We start from the raw sequence: 18,348 nt of genomic DNA, 5'->3' as shown, positions 1-18,348 counted from the left end.
TCTGCAGATTCATGTAAACTTGCTTAAAACATGCTGCTTGCACTTTTAAAAAGAAGATAGTTTATGGAAATTCTCGTGATGTATATAGGAAATTTTGGAATTCATCTTTTGACCCTGTAGACTTTCAGTTTTTTATTCTTTGAATGTGCGTGTTTTACTCAATAATCAGACTTCTTCAGTTAGCGTCCCCCAAGTTTATTGGGTGCATATTAACTGCACCCCCAAACGCACGTGCCATACCTTTACATAACGATTTACTATGTCCTAGCAGATGCTTTGTAATTGGGGGAGGATAACTAACTGGGGGAAAAATGGAGAAGATTGCTTTCATCAATCGGTACATGCAACAGTTTTTGACGGGTGTTCAATAATCTTAATAGAGATTAGCAAATGTCTCATAGTTATGGTATCTCCTCAGTTTTCGCCCCACCCTCCCCGCCCAGTGTGTTATGCATCTCTGTTCAGTTAAAGAGCACGTGCCGTTACACAATGAATCATTGTAAAAATATGGAACGTTTGGCTGGGGGCATAATATTCACACACTAAACTGGGGGGAACGAATGAAAAATATCTGATGTATATTAGAACTAATTATTAATTGATCTTTTCGGTTTGTGCCCCCCGCTTAGTTGTAGCATTTTTTTTGCAACCCCTCGACGCAATTGCTATATTATTACATAATAGATCATTGTGTAGTTACACGTGCTCTGCAATTGTCGGGAACATTACGTACTGGGGGACGAGGCCCAAACAGAAAAGATTCTTGGAATCTTTTCCGTTTGTGCCCCCAGTGCGTTATGCTCCCCCTAATTACAGAGCACGTGTTATTACATGGTAAATCGCTATGTAAAAATATTGCACGTGTTTCTGGGGGGTGCAAATAATATGCACTCGCTAAGCGGGGAGGGGGGGGGGGGGGGGCACAAACGGAAAAGATCCAATTCTTGTGTTAGTTTTAGTCGATCATTAAATTAAGCCTATGTTAGACAAAATTGTAGTCACCAGAGAGACTAATGGCCATGGCATATGAGCACTTGCGCCCGAGTGCTGGGCGCGAGACCCGAGGACGACTAATATTTTGTTCTGACGTATTTAGAGAACCAAATGGTTCGATAAGGTTGATTTTCATTTGAAATTAAAGTTAAGAGTACAATTTTGAAGATTAGTGAACAAGTTTGGTTCTTAATACAGGAGTTAAAATAAACCAAACGTCTCCGTCTCCGATAGCGAAGCATCCGATTATTTATAAAGGTTTAATTCAAGTCTCAAAAAATAGATTTCTAACAATTCTAATTTTCCCCCCAAACTTAGTTTCCTAAATTAGGACACTAAGTTTAGGGCAAACATAGACCTTTACCTCTTTACGTCTTAAATTCAATCGGATCTATACTGTTTTGGCCGCCCCCAGCTTAGCGGGCTTATACCTTTTACGCAAATAATTCAATTTTTCAAACTAAACTCTCTGCCTCGAAGTTTTAGCGACCCATGAAATTGTACCTTGGGTTCTCTAATACACCTTGTACATAAGCGGTCAACAATTAAAGAAGAGAATCAATGATTGACCTATAATTTTAAATTTTCATTCTATAGAAGTTAGCTATCCCGCAGATAATCGAAAAACAAAAATAGAAGAGAAAAAATAAAATAGAAACAAAGAACAAAGAGATCTATTCTGTTCTCCCTCCCCCTCTTAGCGGACATATAAATTTTACATATTATCGTAATATTATTTTTTAACATATTAACGTAATATATGACATAAGACACTGGGGAACCAAGTGTCTTTTATGTTGTCATGTGGTGGAGGCATAAAAGAGGCTGGGGGACCAAAACAGAATAGATCCCATCAAATAACAGAAAAAAATGGAGAAACAGAAACGCGCAGAAAAACCAAAGAGCAAGCAACAGCGGAAACAACAACGGAAACAAACAAGACAACAAGAACAAATGCCAAAAGGAAAAATTGGGAAATTATGATATTTTTCGAATGATATTAGAAACATAGAGCAAAAGTCGTAGGCAATTTCCCGGGGTGAAAACAGTGGCTGCGGCAATTTAAGTATGAGATCCCGGACCCGAGTGTCATATACTTTCATTACTGAATCAGTATGTTTCAATAGTAAATCCACGATTCAGTACTGAATCCTGCTGTATCCACGTACACAAACACAAAAAGTGAGACATTGAATACTTTGAAATATTTTAAGGTCTCCCATATGGTCTGTTTAACCGCTTTTTTTCGGGTATTGTTAATAGTTGAGGTGATTCCTTGACCAGGGCATAATGGTTTCTGTTATTGGAAATGGTGTTCGGGTAGTTATAAACAACAGAGTCTTTCCTCTCACATCAGATAGATTTCTTGTGCGGCATCGAACGTTTTGGTTTGCTTTTTATTTTTTTTTGTAAAAATAGTGTAAGGTTCTATTGCAAAATAATCACTATAATTACTTGGGAAACCAATATATACGTCTCACGAGTTGAGACACCCAGGAAACAATATACTTGAGTTTTTGGTTTTTGCTATGAAAAAGATTTTTGTTATGAAGCTAATATAACGAACATAAATACAGGGCTATACTAGTTTTACGTGGTAGGAGAAACGATTAGCTGCTCATTTTCAAGTGAACAAATTGAGGTTTATCAGCAGAGTATATTCCGAGTTTTTCGATGATTTCCAGATCCAATTCAACTCAAGTCCAGTGATGGAGTCGTTGTTGTAAACTGGTATCGCCAACCGTTGGAACCCTTTCATACACCTGGACCCGGAAATGTGGACAATTTCTAATTGATTCCAACCAAATTCATAAAAACCAAAATAAAATAAGTACCAAGTGAATACCAATACACTTGTTGACAATATTAATAACGCATATAATGCAGTTTTACATGGTAAACTGCCTGTTTTAGAAGCCAATTTCGACATAACTTTGTTTATTTGTTTTTTTTTACTTTTAATCAATCGAAGCATAATCTGACTTTTAATCAATCGACGCATATTCATCAGAAGTTTGAGCGATTTCAGTTTAACACCCATACGTACAGAAAAAAAAACAGATAGAATTTGGTCAATTTTCTCTTAGGAGAATTATATTGAATCCCATTTGTTCAATTTGCTCAATTGTTGAGTCACAATGCAAAATCTTGATTAAAATTATCGAGGCAGTAAGTAAGTTGCACAGATTTCATGGTAGGTTCAATTTGATGCTGCCCAGGTTGAGGTTCCGGACGGAATCAAGTATGTTCAGATCAAAGATAAACGCACGATGGGGACGTCGTGCGTTTCAGAATTACACAATCCTGAAACATCGAAAAAAAAACACGAAAGTCTGAACAAGAACGAGTGAAAGTCTGGACATGAACGCATGAAAGTCTGGACATGATCAAACTATTTTTTTCTGTCGTGATAAAAAACTAAAATCCATCAAAGGACTTATAGCACTCCTACATCAGAGTACCCACTCAAGTGGCAGCCTTTTTTGCTGAAGGCCGAAACACACTTGAGTTCAAAATAAATAGCAAAGTGACGACTGCGACAATAATTGCTCTCAGTCTTTTTCATTGCGTTAAAAACTTATACTTCTGATGTTATAAACTGTAGCTGCATTTGACAAAAAAAAACAATTGATGCCCTACAGCCCAGAGTTTATGATACTTAGCAAAAGACTATTTTGCAACGCTTTTTTTAAAGTTTAGGCAAAGTTTTTGAAAACTTATTATTCAGTTAAAGATTTTGAGGATGCACATACAAAATGAATATGTTAAGCTAATTTCAAGTTTTCAAGTTATGTGTTTTTGCAGTTTGGCTGACTCTGAACGCAGAGAAGTTTGAACAGGAACGCACGGAATCTTGTTAAGGAACGAAAGTTCGATGAACGCACGAAATTCTATACACGAACTCACAAAAGTCTGCTGAAAGCACAAAATCTGGTGAACGCACGACAGTCTGGTAACCGCACGAAAGTCTGAATATGAACGCACAAAAGTCTGGTAAACACTCGAAATTCTGGATATGAACGCACGAAAGTATGAGAAACGCACTAAAGTCTGGGCATGAACGCAAAAAAACTGGTGAACGCTCAAAAGTCTAGACTTAAGATCTTCCCATTTGGACGGTCTGGACATGGACACCTTCCGTCTGAGACGGTCTGGACTTACCGGTTTCCGTCTGGCACCTCAACCTTGGTGCTTACGGAATCCAAAGCAATAGTCCAATTTTTAAAAGATACCTTCCTTTATTATCTCAAGTTTATAGGTAGGCAAGACCACTATTGTAATATATAGATGGTGAAAAATGCTGCTTTTCATAGCCGCGAAGTGAAAGGAGGCTACCATTAATCTCACCGTAGTTTCGGCCTACGACTGGAAGAGAAGTTATGGGGATCGTATCTGTTTAATTGGTGAATTATCACTGAAACGGGATGTAAAAGTCAGTTCCACAAATGAAAACAGGCGTTTAGGGAAATCTCTCTATTGAAAATCAGACGAATAAAGAAATTAAGTTCATCCATTATTTTGAAAGAAAGCGAGAAAAGTAGATATGAAAAACACTTTCGCTGTTTATGGAGTTTTTACACGCGCATGAACTTCAATACAGTTTGTTAGTTTTAACTTAAATGGTTCTTTGCAAATCCATTAACACATAAATATACATCATTTGGAGTACAGAGACTTTATGCAATTTTGAGCATTGTTGGGCATTTTTTTGCTGTTTTGTGGTTTTAGGCGCTTTTTTTTAGCGGTTTCGTGTTCTGTTTCAAAACATCAGCAGTCAACGGGAAATTTTTGGTTACAAGTGTTGCCTCTGATGGAAATGGCCAAATTTTGATTTGATCGGTAACACTTTCAAATTGCTTATCAAAAACTATTTTGAAGCTTTCTCCCTTTTTGTTGAGCCAGTCAGGATAATGTTTTGTATTCATTTGCCTAATTAGAGGTATTCCATTGGAATCATTACTACGAAAAGACAACCGGTTGTTTGATACACCTATATGTTTCACATAGAAACAATACATAAAAATGAACAATATCTAAATATCAAATTTATCTTGAACAGTTGTTAGACGTAGATTGTTCGCCAGAAATTGGTGTGAAGATTTCGATCTTTCGTATCTTTTGCCCGTTTGTTTTCTTTTTTGGTCATCTTTGCATGTCTCAACATTTTTTTTTCTGTCATTCTGTTTGTCATTGATTCTTCATGATATAAACCGCTTCCCGGTTAGCTGGATTTATCATTTTAAGGAATCCCAACATGAGTTTACATAGAAGAAAATTCTCATGTTTTTTAAACCTTATTTTAATCCACCACTTTTTCAGGTTGACCAGTATAAATTGGAAAAGAAAATAGTTTAAGTTCACATGTGTTTGCATGCAGCTCAGGACAAGTTTTGCCTTGATTCGATACCGGAGTCTTCCGTTATGTTTTTACGACTCGAAGAGGAGTATTGATATTCTACAGGTTTTTTTTCAGCAGAAAGCAAGTTTGTTCATGACTTGAATTTTGACTTCTTTCTATTCGAGCTTTTACCTCCGTTTTTGATTGTTGACTTCTGTTTTCGAACATTGGATTTTAACAATAGCTTAGTAACAGTCTGTAATTCAAGGTGAAGAGGTCAATTTGAGAAAATTTGATCCCATTTAGCTACCTACCCCGTCCCCCCCCCCCAAAAAAAAACAAAACTACCCCCCATCCCCCACGTACTTACCCCCCCCCCCAAAAAAAACTACCCCCCCGTACCTAACCCCCCCCCCACGTACCTAACCCCCCCCCACGTACCTACCCCCCAACCCCAACGTACCTACCCCCCCCCCCCCCCCTCCCTCGTACCTACCTACCTACCTACCTACCCCCCCCCCCCCTCGTACCTACCTACCCCCCCCCCCGCAACGTACCTACCCCCCACCCCACCTACCTACACCTCCACCACCACCTACCTGCCCCCAGCTACCAATCCCCCTCCCCCCACCACCACCAGCAGCACCTACCCACACCCCTGAACTGAAAAACTTTTTAACGCTTTTTATGTTATATTGGTCTACTATTTTCGTTATTTCTAGTGCTTTTTTCGATATTCTGATTTTGTCCAAGTTTGTCCAAGTCAGGGTAGAGATTATTTTGCACGACGATTCGAGTCGTTTCCGGTATTCTACCGGCTATGTTTTTTTATGTTTTGGTAACTTCTACTGGTACGTATTTGAATTTGTGTGCGTTGCGTTTTTTTGTGACACTTAGGAAATTCTTTTAATTGGTACGATTTAAAAACAGTTACTCGTTTACTCGTCAGATTTTGGGTCAAGTAAGGGAGAACGTTTCAGCTGATTACACTAAAAATAACTTCTTTAATCAATTAATGAAGTTTAAATTTCAAAACCATTTACTATATGAAGATCAATAGAGTGCCTCTAAGCGGTGTCAAAAAATTGAATTCTATATTTCATTAAGATTAGAGTTTTGAGCTGTTCATCTGTAATATCCAATTTTAATGAAGATGCCCCTAAAGCTTAGAGCCTTAACATTAGATCACAATTACACCCGGAACTTAATCCTTAGAAGTCTAGAAAATAAAGGTTGGCAATCTATCTTTACGCTTTGTTTTTCAATTTCCATTACAACGCAGAGGTATGTCCCAAAATTTCCGCCATAGTAAGAATCCCTCGAAAAATATATACACAAAATGAAAGAAATTAGGGGACAACCTTTGTATCTTATTTTTCGCAAAATGGGTTACGCCGTTTTTGCGAAATTGAGATACTTTAAATTTGTAAAATAGGTGACAATTTTTGTAGAACGTTTCCGCTCGTTTTAAGTATCTATTTTATGCAATAAATTTGTCTCTAAATCGCAATTGAGCGCGTAATTAAAAGCGCGCTTTTTTGAGCATGCAAAAATCATTAAAAGTGTTATAAAATGAGCACGCAAAAGTGACTGAAGCTCTAAAAGCAATTTATAGATAGAATTAATGACGCGACAAAAATGTATTTAGAACTTGGATTTTTTTTGTTTTTTTAAAGGAAGTCATTTCCTATGTCATATACACCCTTTTCCACTCCAGTATCTTTCCAGCAGACACACCAACAGGACGGAGCAAGCCCTCTTAAAATTATTAGACAACTGTAAACCTGTAAATAGACACAAAGATTTAATAGACACCTTTAAACCTGTAAAAAGACGCACAATAATGTTGAATCAAGAATTAATAGACCCTTGTAGGCCTGTAAATAGATGCAAAAAGCGGCCGAGCAATGGAAGGATTTTTCAGAAACAAATGGAATTTTTTCAAAAACAATGGAAATCCAAAACAGATGCTGAATTGACGGATTTTTCAGAGAAAAAAATCTAGACACCTGTAACCCTGTAAATAGACGCAAAGATAATGAGCAAACTCAATTTAACAATTCGTTTGCTGAATACAATTGCAAATCAGTCATTAGTTAAAATTTCGCAAAAAAAAAAACAGTAATAAACTTTTACCGAAGTTTCCCTCTGTCGAATCCTATCTTGTTATGGACAAATAAAAAGAGCTAATAAGTTGGTACAGGACGAAACTTTTTAAATAGAAAAATTTACTTAAAGGCAAGATTTTTTTTGATGAAAGAGCAAATGCAACCATAGAGCATAAAAAAGAAAAAATGAAACTAAGTGATTTTTTGTTAATTGTCGAAATTCAAAAAAATCTTCTCAAAATAATGATGCTTGAATACGAATAGAAGCCTAAAAGATCATGAACAAATAGTGGGGTTCAAGAATATCACCTGATGCTATTTTGTTTTTCCATCACACTGAAAAGAAACAGGCATTTTTCAGAGAATAATCTTTTTGTCAAATTTTCTGAAAAATCACCAAACAAAGGCTTTGGGTAACGCCAATTCCAATTCCCGACCTACAACTCACATCAAATAAAAACATTGTGATAAATTTGAGCCCTATATGGTATATAATTAACCTGTTAACCCTTTTTAGTCACTTAATTCCTGTCAATTAAGAACGCGCATTACATTAGGCTTAATTGCGGATTAAAGATACATTCAGTGCAAAAATTGAATACCTTCAGTGCGAAATAGAGTTAACTTGCGAGCGAAAAAGAGGAACGTACCGCGCAAAAAATAGGATACACTGCTTGTATCGCAAATTTGCGGCCAAAATTTGGACACTTATGCAAACACTTATGCAGACACTTATGAAATCCAAAACAGATGCTGAATTGACGGATTTTTCAAAGAAAAAAATCTAGACACCTGTAACCCTGTAAATAGACGCAAAGATAGTGAGCAAACTCAATTTAACAATTCGTTTGCTGAATACAATTGCAAATCAGTCATTAGTTAAAATTTAGCAAGAAAAAAACAGTAAATTTTTACCGAAGTTTCCCTCTGTCGAATCCTATCTTGTTATGGACAAATAAGAAGAGCTAATAAGTTGGTACAGGACGAAGCTTTTTAAATAGAAAAATTTACTTAAAGGCCAGATTTTTTTGATGAAAGAGCAAATGCAACCATAGAGCATAAAAAAGAAAAAAATAAAACTGGGTGATTTTTTGTTAATTGTCGAATTTCAAAAAAATCTCAAAAAAATGATGCTTGAATACGAATAGAAGCCTAAAAGATCATGAACAAATAGTGGGGTTCAAGAATATCACCTGATGCTATTTTGTTTTTCCATCACACTGAAAAGAAACAGGCATTTTTCAGAAAATAATCTTTTTGTCAAATTTTCTGAAAAATCACCAAACAAAGGCTTTGGGTAATGCCAATTCCAATTCCCGACCTACAACTCACATCAAATAAAAACATTGTGATAAATTTGAGCCCTATATGGTATATAATTAACCTGTTAACCCTTTTTAGTCACTTAATTCCTGTCAATTAAGAACGCGCATTACATTAGGCTTAATTGCGGATTAAAGATACATTCAGTGCAAAAATTGAATACCTTCAGTGCGAAATAGAGTTAACTTGCGAGCGAAAAAGAGGAACATACCGCACAAAAAATAGGATACACTGCTTGTATCGCAAATTTGCGGTCAAAATTTGGACACTTATGCAAACACGGGTTGCGTAATTCCCTTCAATTTTCCTTTTTTTGCACAACTATCTATTTTCCGCAATATTGTTGTATTTTCAATGTATTAACATAGGAAAAACGAAGAAGAGATAAGCAGATCTGGCAAATTTGCCATGGACGATTTGGATATACCTTTGCGGCGTAATGCCAATGAAGATCAAGAATCTGTTTTTCTAGCAGCTTACTTTCAACAATCTGCTGACTAAGTGTGAAACCTGACTGTACGTTTGTGTAATATCAATTCAAAAAGTTTTTTTATTCCGTTAAATTAGACGGCACTATCTTATTTTTGCTCTGACAAATAGCATCCCTTGTTTTTTCCTATGAGAAATTTTTCAAGGTATGATGGGAAAATTACTGGTTTTCATCAGAGTTTCGGGTAGTATTTTAAACCTTTTTGTTGCAGTAATGAAAAGTCATGAAGTCAAAGGAATGTTAAGTTTTTTTGTGAAAAATCAGGTGTGTTTAAATTTGGGAAACATGGTTTAAATTATTGCGCTTGTATCAGCTTTTTTTTCATTTTCAACTGCATTACAACTCATGTGATGCAAATTTACTTGACAGGCAGAAAAGTATTGCAGAAACGTGCCAAAACAGAAAAACATTCATGAACGTTTACACAAAAAGTGATTAGAGTTTTTATTTAGAATGTTTAAAAGTTTTCGAAAAAGGCACCAAGAGTAAACGTAATTTCGGACAATTCAAATGACCCTGTGGTGTAAATTTGTTTTCCACCTCCATTCATTTGCGGACACATGCCAAAGCGTCTTGTCAATATACTAATTGTTGTCTTTAGCGAAATATCTTTCAGAAAATAAGAAAAAGAAAGAACGTCCAAAGCGAAAGTTAGCATTGGTTCCAAGAGCCTTTTATCAATTTTTGTATTATTTGCAGATGAGAGGATAAACTGATGATATCTACAGTTATATCATGTGAATATAAATATTTGGTAGCTGAAAGTTTGATTGGCTTTATCTAAGAAATTATGATTCGAGTCAGATTTTTTGTTTTCACTTTCAGTAAGTAGTTAGTCGTAGATGGAGAAATTACCCGGTGGGTTAGTTGAAAAATGTTCTCCGGGATTGCGGAACACATCTTGATTTAAATTTCAAATTTTGCAACATATGATTTCTCGGGTGGGATCACATGATGAATAACGTGTCAGCACACTATTTTTCAGGAAAAATGACAAACGAGAAAATGACTCTCGGGTCGGCCTTTAAGAGTTTAATGGTGATTTACACGAGTTTTGATTTAAATTGTCATGCAGTAACACACGATTTTTTGTGTTACATTACAAAACATTTCGGGTTTTTAAGCTGATTTTCAGGGTTTTCAGGGAAAAATTGTGTAACTCACGTTATTTACACGCAAAATCACGTATACAGTAATTTTTTGTGGGTCGTTCTTTCCCAGAAGATTGTGTGCTGACATATGATTTTTTATGTGATTCCTTACGAGAATTAAAAGTGTATACAGTAGACATTCACTCGGAATCAGACGTCGAATGTGCGTGAAGAGGGGGCCATGGAAAACTGATCATATCGAACATTTCTTGTGTCCTTTTAGTTGGTGGTGTGGTTAGGGAGGGGGGGATGTAAACAGAATGCAACATTTTTCATTTGATAACAGTTTTTCATCTGCTTTTTGTATATCTGAGCAGTTGGGAATCAGTATTTCTTGTTCCTATCCAAAGACAATGTATCCGATGCCAGAGCCCGTGAATCCTTCTTCACTATTCCGTGTAAACGAAGAATCCGATTCAGATAGTGATGACGATGCGCAGTATTATGAAGCTGATCACGATTTTTATTATGATACCCGGCCAGATCCGCCGATGAAGACTCCTAAATTGAATCTGATGGCGCACCCTGAATTTGCAAGTTAGGAAAATTAGAGCAAGTTTTTTAATTTAGTTTTTTAAAAAGATACCACGGGGAGACCTAAACTTGAGAAAAATAATTTTTGTGCACTTAAAGAAAATTTGTTTTTCCTTTTATTGAGCTAACAATTTGCTGTAACGACTTGGATCTTGTAATCAATAATTCGGATCTTTTCCATTTGTGTCACCCAGTACGTTATGTGCCCCCCCCCCGCTACAGAGCACGCGTCATTACACAGGAAATCATTATGTAAAAATAGTGGGGGGGGCACAAACGGAAAAGATGCAATAATTCTTAAGAGAGAATTTTTCAAATGCTCTGGAACAAAATATGATGGAATTATTCGAAACAAAAGTCTTTTTTCCAAAACTTTAAAATTATTTGGGGGGATAGGAACCTCTACGTCATCATTACTTTTTTGTTAAGCAAATTTGGACCCATCGATACCTTTCCTGAAGATATATATATATATATATATATATATATATATATATATGTGTGTGTGTGTGTGGTATCACTGGAAATCACTTAGAAAATCTGAATAGCTAGTTGAGGAGACAGCTTTAATTGCTCTCGAAGCAATTTTATGCAAAACTTTCATTTGACCGTCTTTTGACTATTCGAGTGACTTTTACGCCCTTGCATTCTTTTGTTTTGCGTGATCAAAATTTCTCTCTCACTCACGATATCAAGCAGCTGAACTCAATTGTCGGCAAATTAATACTAAAAGTCAAATGATAAGTGCGCCAAAACTCTTGCCATTATTTCACTTTAAGTCATAATAGTGGTATATATTAACCTTTAATGAGGTTATTTGAAGCCACCTAGTGACTTTCTTAGTCCCACTCAGGCACCTCCACGCCGACTGAAGAAGGCTGCAATTGATTAGAACTCCCACTGGTCGTTCGAGAGCAATTCATCCGACGTTATTCGGTTGCATTCAATTTTGATTTTCCAGAAAATAGTGCGATGTAAACTTCTTAACATTTTTCACTTTTGCCGCTTCACGTTTCAAACTCGAGGAACTTCAAATTACTTGTAAAATCTAGAAATATTTTTTTAGAACTCTCCGATAAATACGAGGAAAAGGGGTGAAAAGCTTGGACCAGTTTGATTAAAAAACAGATTTGTTATTTTTTGAGAATCCTGTGAAATCACCAGAAAAAAGACAGCGGAATTTTTTTCAAAAAAATAAATTAAATAAGCCTCAAATTTTTAATTTTTACATGACAACTATCCTATCACATTTTTGTTAAACTACGTTTTTGCGGAAACATAGAAAACTGCTTACAATTAAAAACCCTCCAAAACAAAACACTGTTATTTATGAGACATCTTAGATTTTCCAATTCCATTGCATATGGGAAAATAAACTTAAAAGAAAAAAAGGATTACTAACCTCTTGTCATAAAAACAGCTTTTTTAAATCGCTTTGTATAAATTTAGAACATTTATTATATCTCTTTGGATGCAAAACAATCAGGAGGATGGGCAGTAGTTTCTTTTGCAGTAAAAAAACCACATTTCCATTTTGAATTTCGGAGGCAACATTTTGAAGCAATTATTTAAGTTATAAATGTGGAGCATTTTTTTAAAATTTTCTAACACTTTTTTATTTTGTACCTACAAAGCTCAATTGATACATTTGTAGCAATTATAATAACAATCAGCCGATGATTTAGGTGAAAAACAGTGTGTGCATTGCTGTTTGGAGTTTTAAAAATATTCGTATCTTATCTCATCTTTTCGAAAACAAAGTTGCAAATTAATTTGTTTCAAATCTTTTGTATCATATTTGTTGCTAGAATTATTCTCTATTAACAAAAACAGCAGGAAAATCAAAAAAAAATTGCCAAACTTTTTTCACGCAAAAATATAAGATGGTGAAAATTTTTAATGCCAAACAGCAATAGAGAAATAGAGACATTCCATCAACCTAAGCTCATTTTGCATTCATCTGATGATTAAATTCAAGAGATAGTATTGGTGTTTGACGACAAGAAAGTTTTTTTCTATTTCACGTTTATGAGAAAAAAATGGGCAAGATTTGTAATAAACTTTACATATGAAAATTATTGCTCGAGTTATCAAGAGTTAGTTCTTGAGAAGCGATATGAGTGATGAAAACAGCTTTTTTCTCAAGTCGTTGATAGGTAATAATTATAGTACGCAAGGGGTAGTTTAATTGTTTTCTACTGTGATCAATTAATTTTCCATTACCGGCTATGCAATTTGCCAGTTTTTTAAATGAGGAATACAGTCAGCATTTTAATTTACACAATTTCTTCTGAATAAAGGCACGCGAGTTGCCGTTCTGGTGAACAAATTGAAGGCTATTGTTTGAAAAATTTCCAGTTCGTTTCTTGCTTTTACCTGTCTTCAGATTTTATTTTACCAACTTCTGCAAATTTTGTTGATATAAATTTTATGCATTAAGCAGGTTGAATAGAGTTGTATTGATACTTAGAACAAATTTTTTATGAGAGGCCAGTTGTTTAAAAGCAATGTTTAAAAAAATCAGAGGTCAGTTTTTGTCCGAATGCGAACTTCATTTACACCCACCTGCAATACAGTGTACTTTAATGATATTTTTTCTTCTCAACCGGTCTCAAATCTATCGATTTTTCTATGTGCAATTTTCTGTTCTGAAATACAATTAACGGAAAGGATTAACATTATACACAAGAAAATGACTTTTACATTCAACGTATTTGGCAACTCTAGTTTTCTAAATAAACTAGAAAAGAAAAATTCTTTCTTATGGTTGTTGGACTTTTCATTATGCTGGTACCCAATTAAATTTAATGCATAAGTAAAGATACGATTCTTTGGTGGTAGATTTGAATTAATTGAACGCACTGTGGAAACCCACATCACTAATCCTTCATAATTGCTCTCAAACGCAGTTTGTAGCTATTATATTAATAATTATTAATAATTGATTTATATTATTATATTATTGTTGTTTATGCAATTTTTCGCTTGACTGGTTTTTCGTCTGACCTTTTTTGATTTTTCGGTCTTTAAAAGCGGTATGAACAGGTAACTTCTAGAGGTCATTAAGTTGTCTTTAGAGCTTTCTGGCTTACTGGACACAACTGATGCGATTCACCAAAACTGTTTTGAAGACATCAAAATGTCTTAGAGTTTGACCTCTACCACTCACTTGCCCCACTTTCCCAACATCTAACCATAAACCCACCCCATCCCCGTGCGCCGCCCTCTCCCTGTGCCCCACATCTTCATTAGGCCACAACTAGCCTCCCTAAACCGTTAGCCTCCCTACGCCTCCCCGTTGTTGTTTTTGTTCAAATTTCTTGATCTTTTGTTTTGGACTCTCAATTGACATTTGTGTCTTTCATTTTTTGATTTTAGCATGTTCTAGTTTGCTCTATTAATAAAAACTTGAAATCGATAAATTGAAGCTCCTTTGTAAAAATTAGGTTCTCACGAAAAGTAATTAGCTGACTTTTTTAAACAACAAATTGTTTTTCAAAACTTATTCTTTTATTCTTTTTGAGAAACAATGTTCTGATAGAATTTATTAACTGATTATATTAATTAGCCAGCGCAATGAACTACTGTTAAACTTTCTTAGCTGTTCCATCGACCGCAATGAGTTCAACACATCTGACTTTTCAAAAAAAGTGTCTATCAAAAAGTCGGTCAACGTGATGTCGAGGTGGCTAAGGTTGCTTATGCGCAGTTTGTTCTGACTTCTCGATTGACATTTTGAGTCCTTCACTTTTTTACGTTAGCATGTTCTAGTTTGCTCAATCCTACCCCACCCAATCGCTTGACCCCCTCTCGTTCCAGTCAAACGCTTATGGTAGTTTTGCTTTTCCGCTTAATTTTTGTGGGACCGGTTTTTGATTAGGTGAAGCAAGGAACACTGGCTCATTAAAGAGACTCTTAGAGACTGGATTAGAGCCGCTTGATGACTCTCCTTTTGATCCAAGCTCTGTTCCTCGGGTTCCTGCTGTCAACTACCCGCCTGTCATTTACCGTCCAGTTCCAGAGTCGAACGATCGTGGAGGACATGCTTCAAATCAAAGACATGTTCCAAGTCGCTCGGCGTCTTTTTCCTAATTCAAAACGTAGTTCATGTCACTAGTTTGTTTTAAAAACACATTCTAAACATGCAAATGATTTGGGGCCAATTTAAGTGTCTTTATCATATTTGGTGGCCGGTTTTTCACCACTATTCTTTTAACCCCCTATATTTTAACCCCGATTTTTTAACCTCTATTTCATGTAACCCCACAATAATTTAACTATACTGCTTTAACCCGATTCTGAGCTTCCTATAATTGATGATAATTAGTTTTCAATCAATTCTATTTAGTCAGATTAATGGAGATCAATATTGGGGTGAAATGAATGAGGTGTGAATATACTTTTTTACGCCTCAGTCATTTCATCCCGAGATTCATCTGTAAAATCATGGCTCGTAATTGTCAACGAAATAAAGCTAAGGATACAATAGTTAAAAACAAAACTGTAACATAGAACCAAGTAGTTATTTCATCCAGTCCCTAGTGGGGCAATTAAAAGCAGTTGTTATCGGTTCTCGAAAGTTCCAAGTTTTGGCTTGCGGACGACACATTTAAATTATCACATCAAAACCTTTTACCCAATTTACACCCTTCATGTATATAATCTCGGCATTGCTCATGCTTGTTTGTATTGCATCCTTCCAAAAAAAACGAAACAAAAACGTGCAGCCGATTACTTAATGCCTTAGAACTCTTTGTCCCACATATTAAGCCCAATAAGGATTTGCAAGATTTAGAACCTGACCTAATTAATGCCTACCAACACACCATCCGGCTGCAATACTATCGGGCTGCTATACGCTGCTGTGCAAAATCTAAACTTTTAGAATGTCTCATCCATGCGGACAAAAAACCCAAAGTAGAAAAAGTATGAGAACTTGAAAGGAAAGGTGCAGAACTTGATGGAAAATTACAGGGATGAAACTTATATTCATTTTATCAGGGCTATGGCCAGTTTGTTTTTTTTGTGTGTATTCAAATTATTTTTATGTTTAATTAGGTACTTTCGCATTAAATTAAAATTGAAAACATTTTTAAATTTTTGAGTTGGCGCCCTCCTTGCGTCACCACGGAGTTACGTCGAAGCCTCATAATGTGACTCACTAGAAAATGTGATCGCGGGCGTCAACCCTAAAATTGGACCTCTAATTTGAACTCACTTGTGCAATATTTTAGATATGAAGCTTGCACAGCATACCTGCTAGCAAAAATATGAATCTAAATTTCATTGAAAATACTGGTAAACGTGGTCAAGTTTTGTCTTGATTTGCGCATTTATGCCTGCTCAGATAGTAGGTTTTAAAAAGAAAGGTTTTTGAAATTTTTTGATTCAAATCAAAGTGCAACATAAAAGAGGTCAGACTAATCAAGTGTTTATCGATCAAAGGCATTGCGCACTGTTCAATGCCGCACTCTTGAAAGTCAGTAGTTTTGTGCCATATAAGTGCTTTGAACTATAGCTTTGCTCGTTGTTATTTTGGACGCTGAAATGGAAAATTTATTTCGTTTTTAAACCAATTTCGTGCTGAATGAATTGCGGGTTAAATGACTGAGGGTGTTTAATAAATCGTGGTGAAAAGAAGTAGAACAATCTTATTTGTTTTGTATTTAATGGCACTACTGTGTAGGAGCTTTTAAAAAATAGATAAAAAACATTAATTTGTTGAGCGAACATTAATGAAACTTGAGTAAAGAATTGATTTTTATAAAAAAAGAAATTATTTGATGGACATGATTGAACATATACAAGTATATACTTTTTTTTGTTCAAAGACAATTGTCGATTCTTCAATTTCAAACATTTCCAGGCGAGGCCATGCTTGTATAAGGGAAAAGCCATGTACTACAAACAGCCAAACATTTTTTGGCTAGTTATCCGACTGGGTACTTTGATACAATTATTAGAGGTTAATGCGCCATCTTCAAATTTTTTCTGCCTTTGTCTTAATGTTCCCTATAGTCTCTCTTAGATCAATGGCGTGGATCAAAAGCTCCTCGGTGGAGGTTGGTGTCCCTGACGTTCACGTCAACTAGAGCCGGTTCGAGTAGCTTTGACGTTGATGCTCTTGAGTCGATTACAGCCCCAGGGTCTACTGCCTCGAACAATCCCACCGAATAATCTTTTGACCCTCTTCTTAGGGTCAACTTTTTGAGCGATTGCTATTGTTAGTTTTTGGTCCCTGGAGTCGGTCGACCTTTCTCTTTACGATAGAGGCAGGTACCAGTTTCCCAGTTCATTCTTTTTATTGTGCCGGATAAGAGCATCTTAAATGAGTTTGGTTTGAAATGATCTTGTCAGTTCTTAAGTTTGCAATGCTCCAGGATTCGTGCAGTAGTAACTTTGCCTTTTAACTGTTTTTGAGTAAAAACATCATTTTTTAGATCAGAATTCTCCACTTGACTCATATTGTCCGATTGTTGAGTAATAATTGTTCTGGAGCGCATCTTAGAACGTTTGGTTTTTAATATTTACTTTGTCTTTTGTGCTGGGGCGACACAAGACGATTATTTTCTGGTCAAAAATTAAGACGATGTCTTTTTGGTATTCTGTTTTTTAAGAACAATTAGGAATTATATTTCAATCTCCACTGTTTAGTACTAGCTAAGTGGGTGTCCCAATCAACTTGGTTCGACGATTTTGAGAGGGCGTACGGCTTCGAAACAATTTGATGCATTGTTTTTAGATTAAAGGTTAATCGCTTTTAGATAAACAGGCAACCATGTTTATCGGAATTAATAGCTCTTTCGGTTTTATTCCGAACTAAGGTTTGCTTAATCTATTAAAAACATTCTCTCAGGTTTTTGAAACGTTGCAATGAAAAGTTATATGTTATACAATACTGGATTTGGCTTGCTATGTTTTTCTGGTTGCTGGTTTGACTAAATGGGCTCGAATTTCATCCTTGAACGTGGTTACTGATTTAATATTCGTTTGTAAATATCCTATGTAGTTCAGTTATAATTATTAATAGTGGCCTCAGCTTCTCAGCCGGCAATATTTTTTACCACTAGAAGAGGAGTATTGGCTTTCTTAAGGCTTTTTTTTGCCGGAAGTACCATTCGTTCAGACGGCACTTTGACCTAAAAGCGAAAGAGAGTGAAATAGCCGTGTGAACTAGTTTTACCGAGCGGGGGAAGTTTTTTTGATTTTGCGCTTCGATCAGTGATTGATTTTTCCGCTTTGAGAAGTGTTTTTTGATAAAATGCCGTAAATATATATATATATATATATATATATATATATTTATATATATATATATATATATATATATATATATATATATATATATATATACTTATATATGTATATATATATATATATATATATACATATATAAGTAAATATATATAT

The 18,348-nt window shown here is 35.5% G+C and overlaps 1 protein-coding gene across 8 annotated transcripts in view; it reads left to right on the top strand.

Annotated features, from left to right (window-relative positions):
• The first annotated feature begins 1,581 nt into the window (after window positions 1-1,581).
• LOC142337092 (uncharacterized) overlaps window positions 1,582-18,348 on the top strand; it is a 31,648-nt gene continuing 14,881 nt past the window's right edge. For 2 of the 8 annotated variants that reach the window (XM_075386167.1, XM_075386164.1), the window contains exons 1-5: window positions 1,582-1,720; window positions 1,858-1,966; window positions 2,679-2,770; window positions 10,755-10,941; window positions 14,819-15,007. In XM_075386167.1, the coding sequence (XP_075242282.1) occupies window positions 1,864-1,966; window positions 2,679-2,770; window positions 10,755-10,941; window positions 14,819-15,007 (571 nt within the window). In that variant the 5' untranslated portion in view covers window positions 1,582-1,720; window positions 1,858-1,863. The remainder of the gene's footprint in view (window positions 1,721-1,857; window positions 1,967-2,678; window positions 2,771-10,754; window positions 10,942-14,818; window positions 15,008-18,348) is intronic. The other 6 variants (XM_075386169.1, XM_075386168.1, XM_075386165.1 and 3 more) reach the window with 6 other exon arrangements.

This window comes from Convolutriloba macropyga, chromosome 3 (genome assembly GCF_964194025.1).
Source record: "Convolutriloba macropyga chromosome 3, txConMacr16.3, whole genome shotgun sequence".
In the NCBI taxonomy this organism is placed as follows: Eukaryota; Metazoa; Xenacoelomorpha; order Acoela; family Convolutidae; genus Convolutriloba; species Convolutriloba macropyga.
This window is presented reverse-complemented; position numbering and strand designations above follow the sequence as displayed.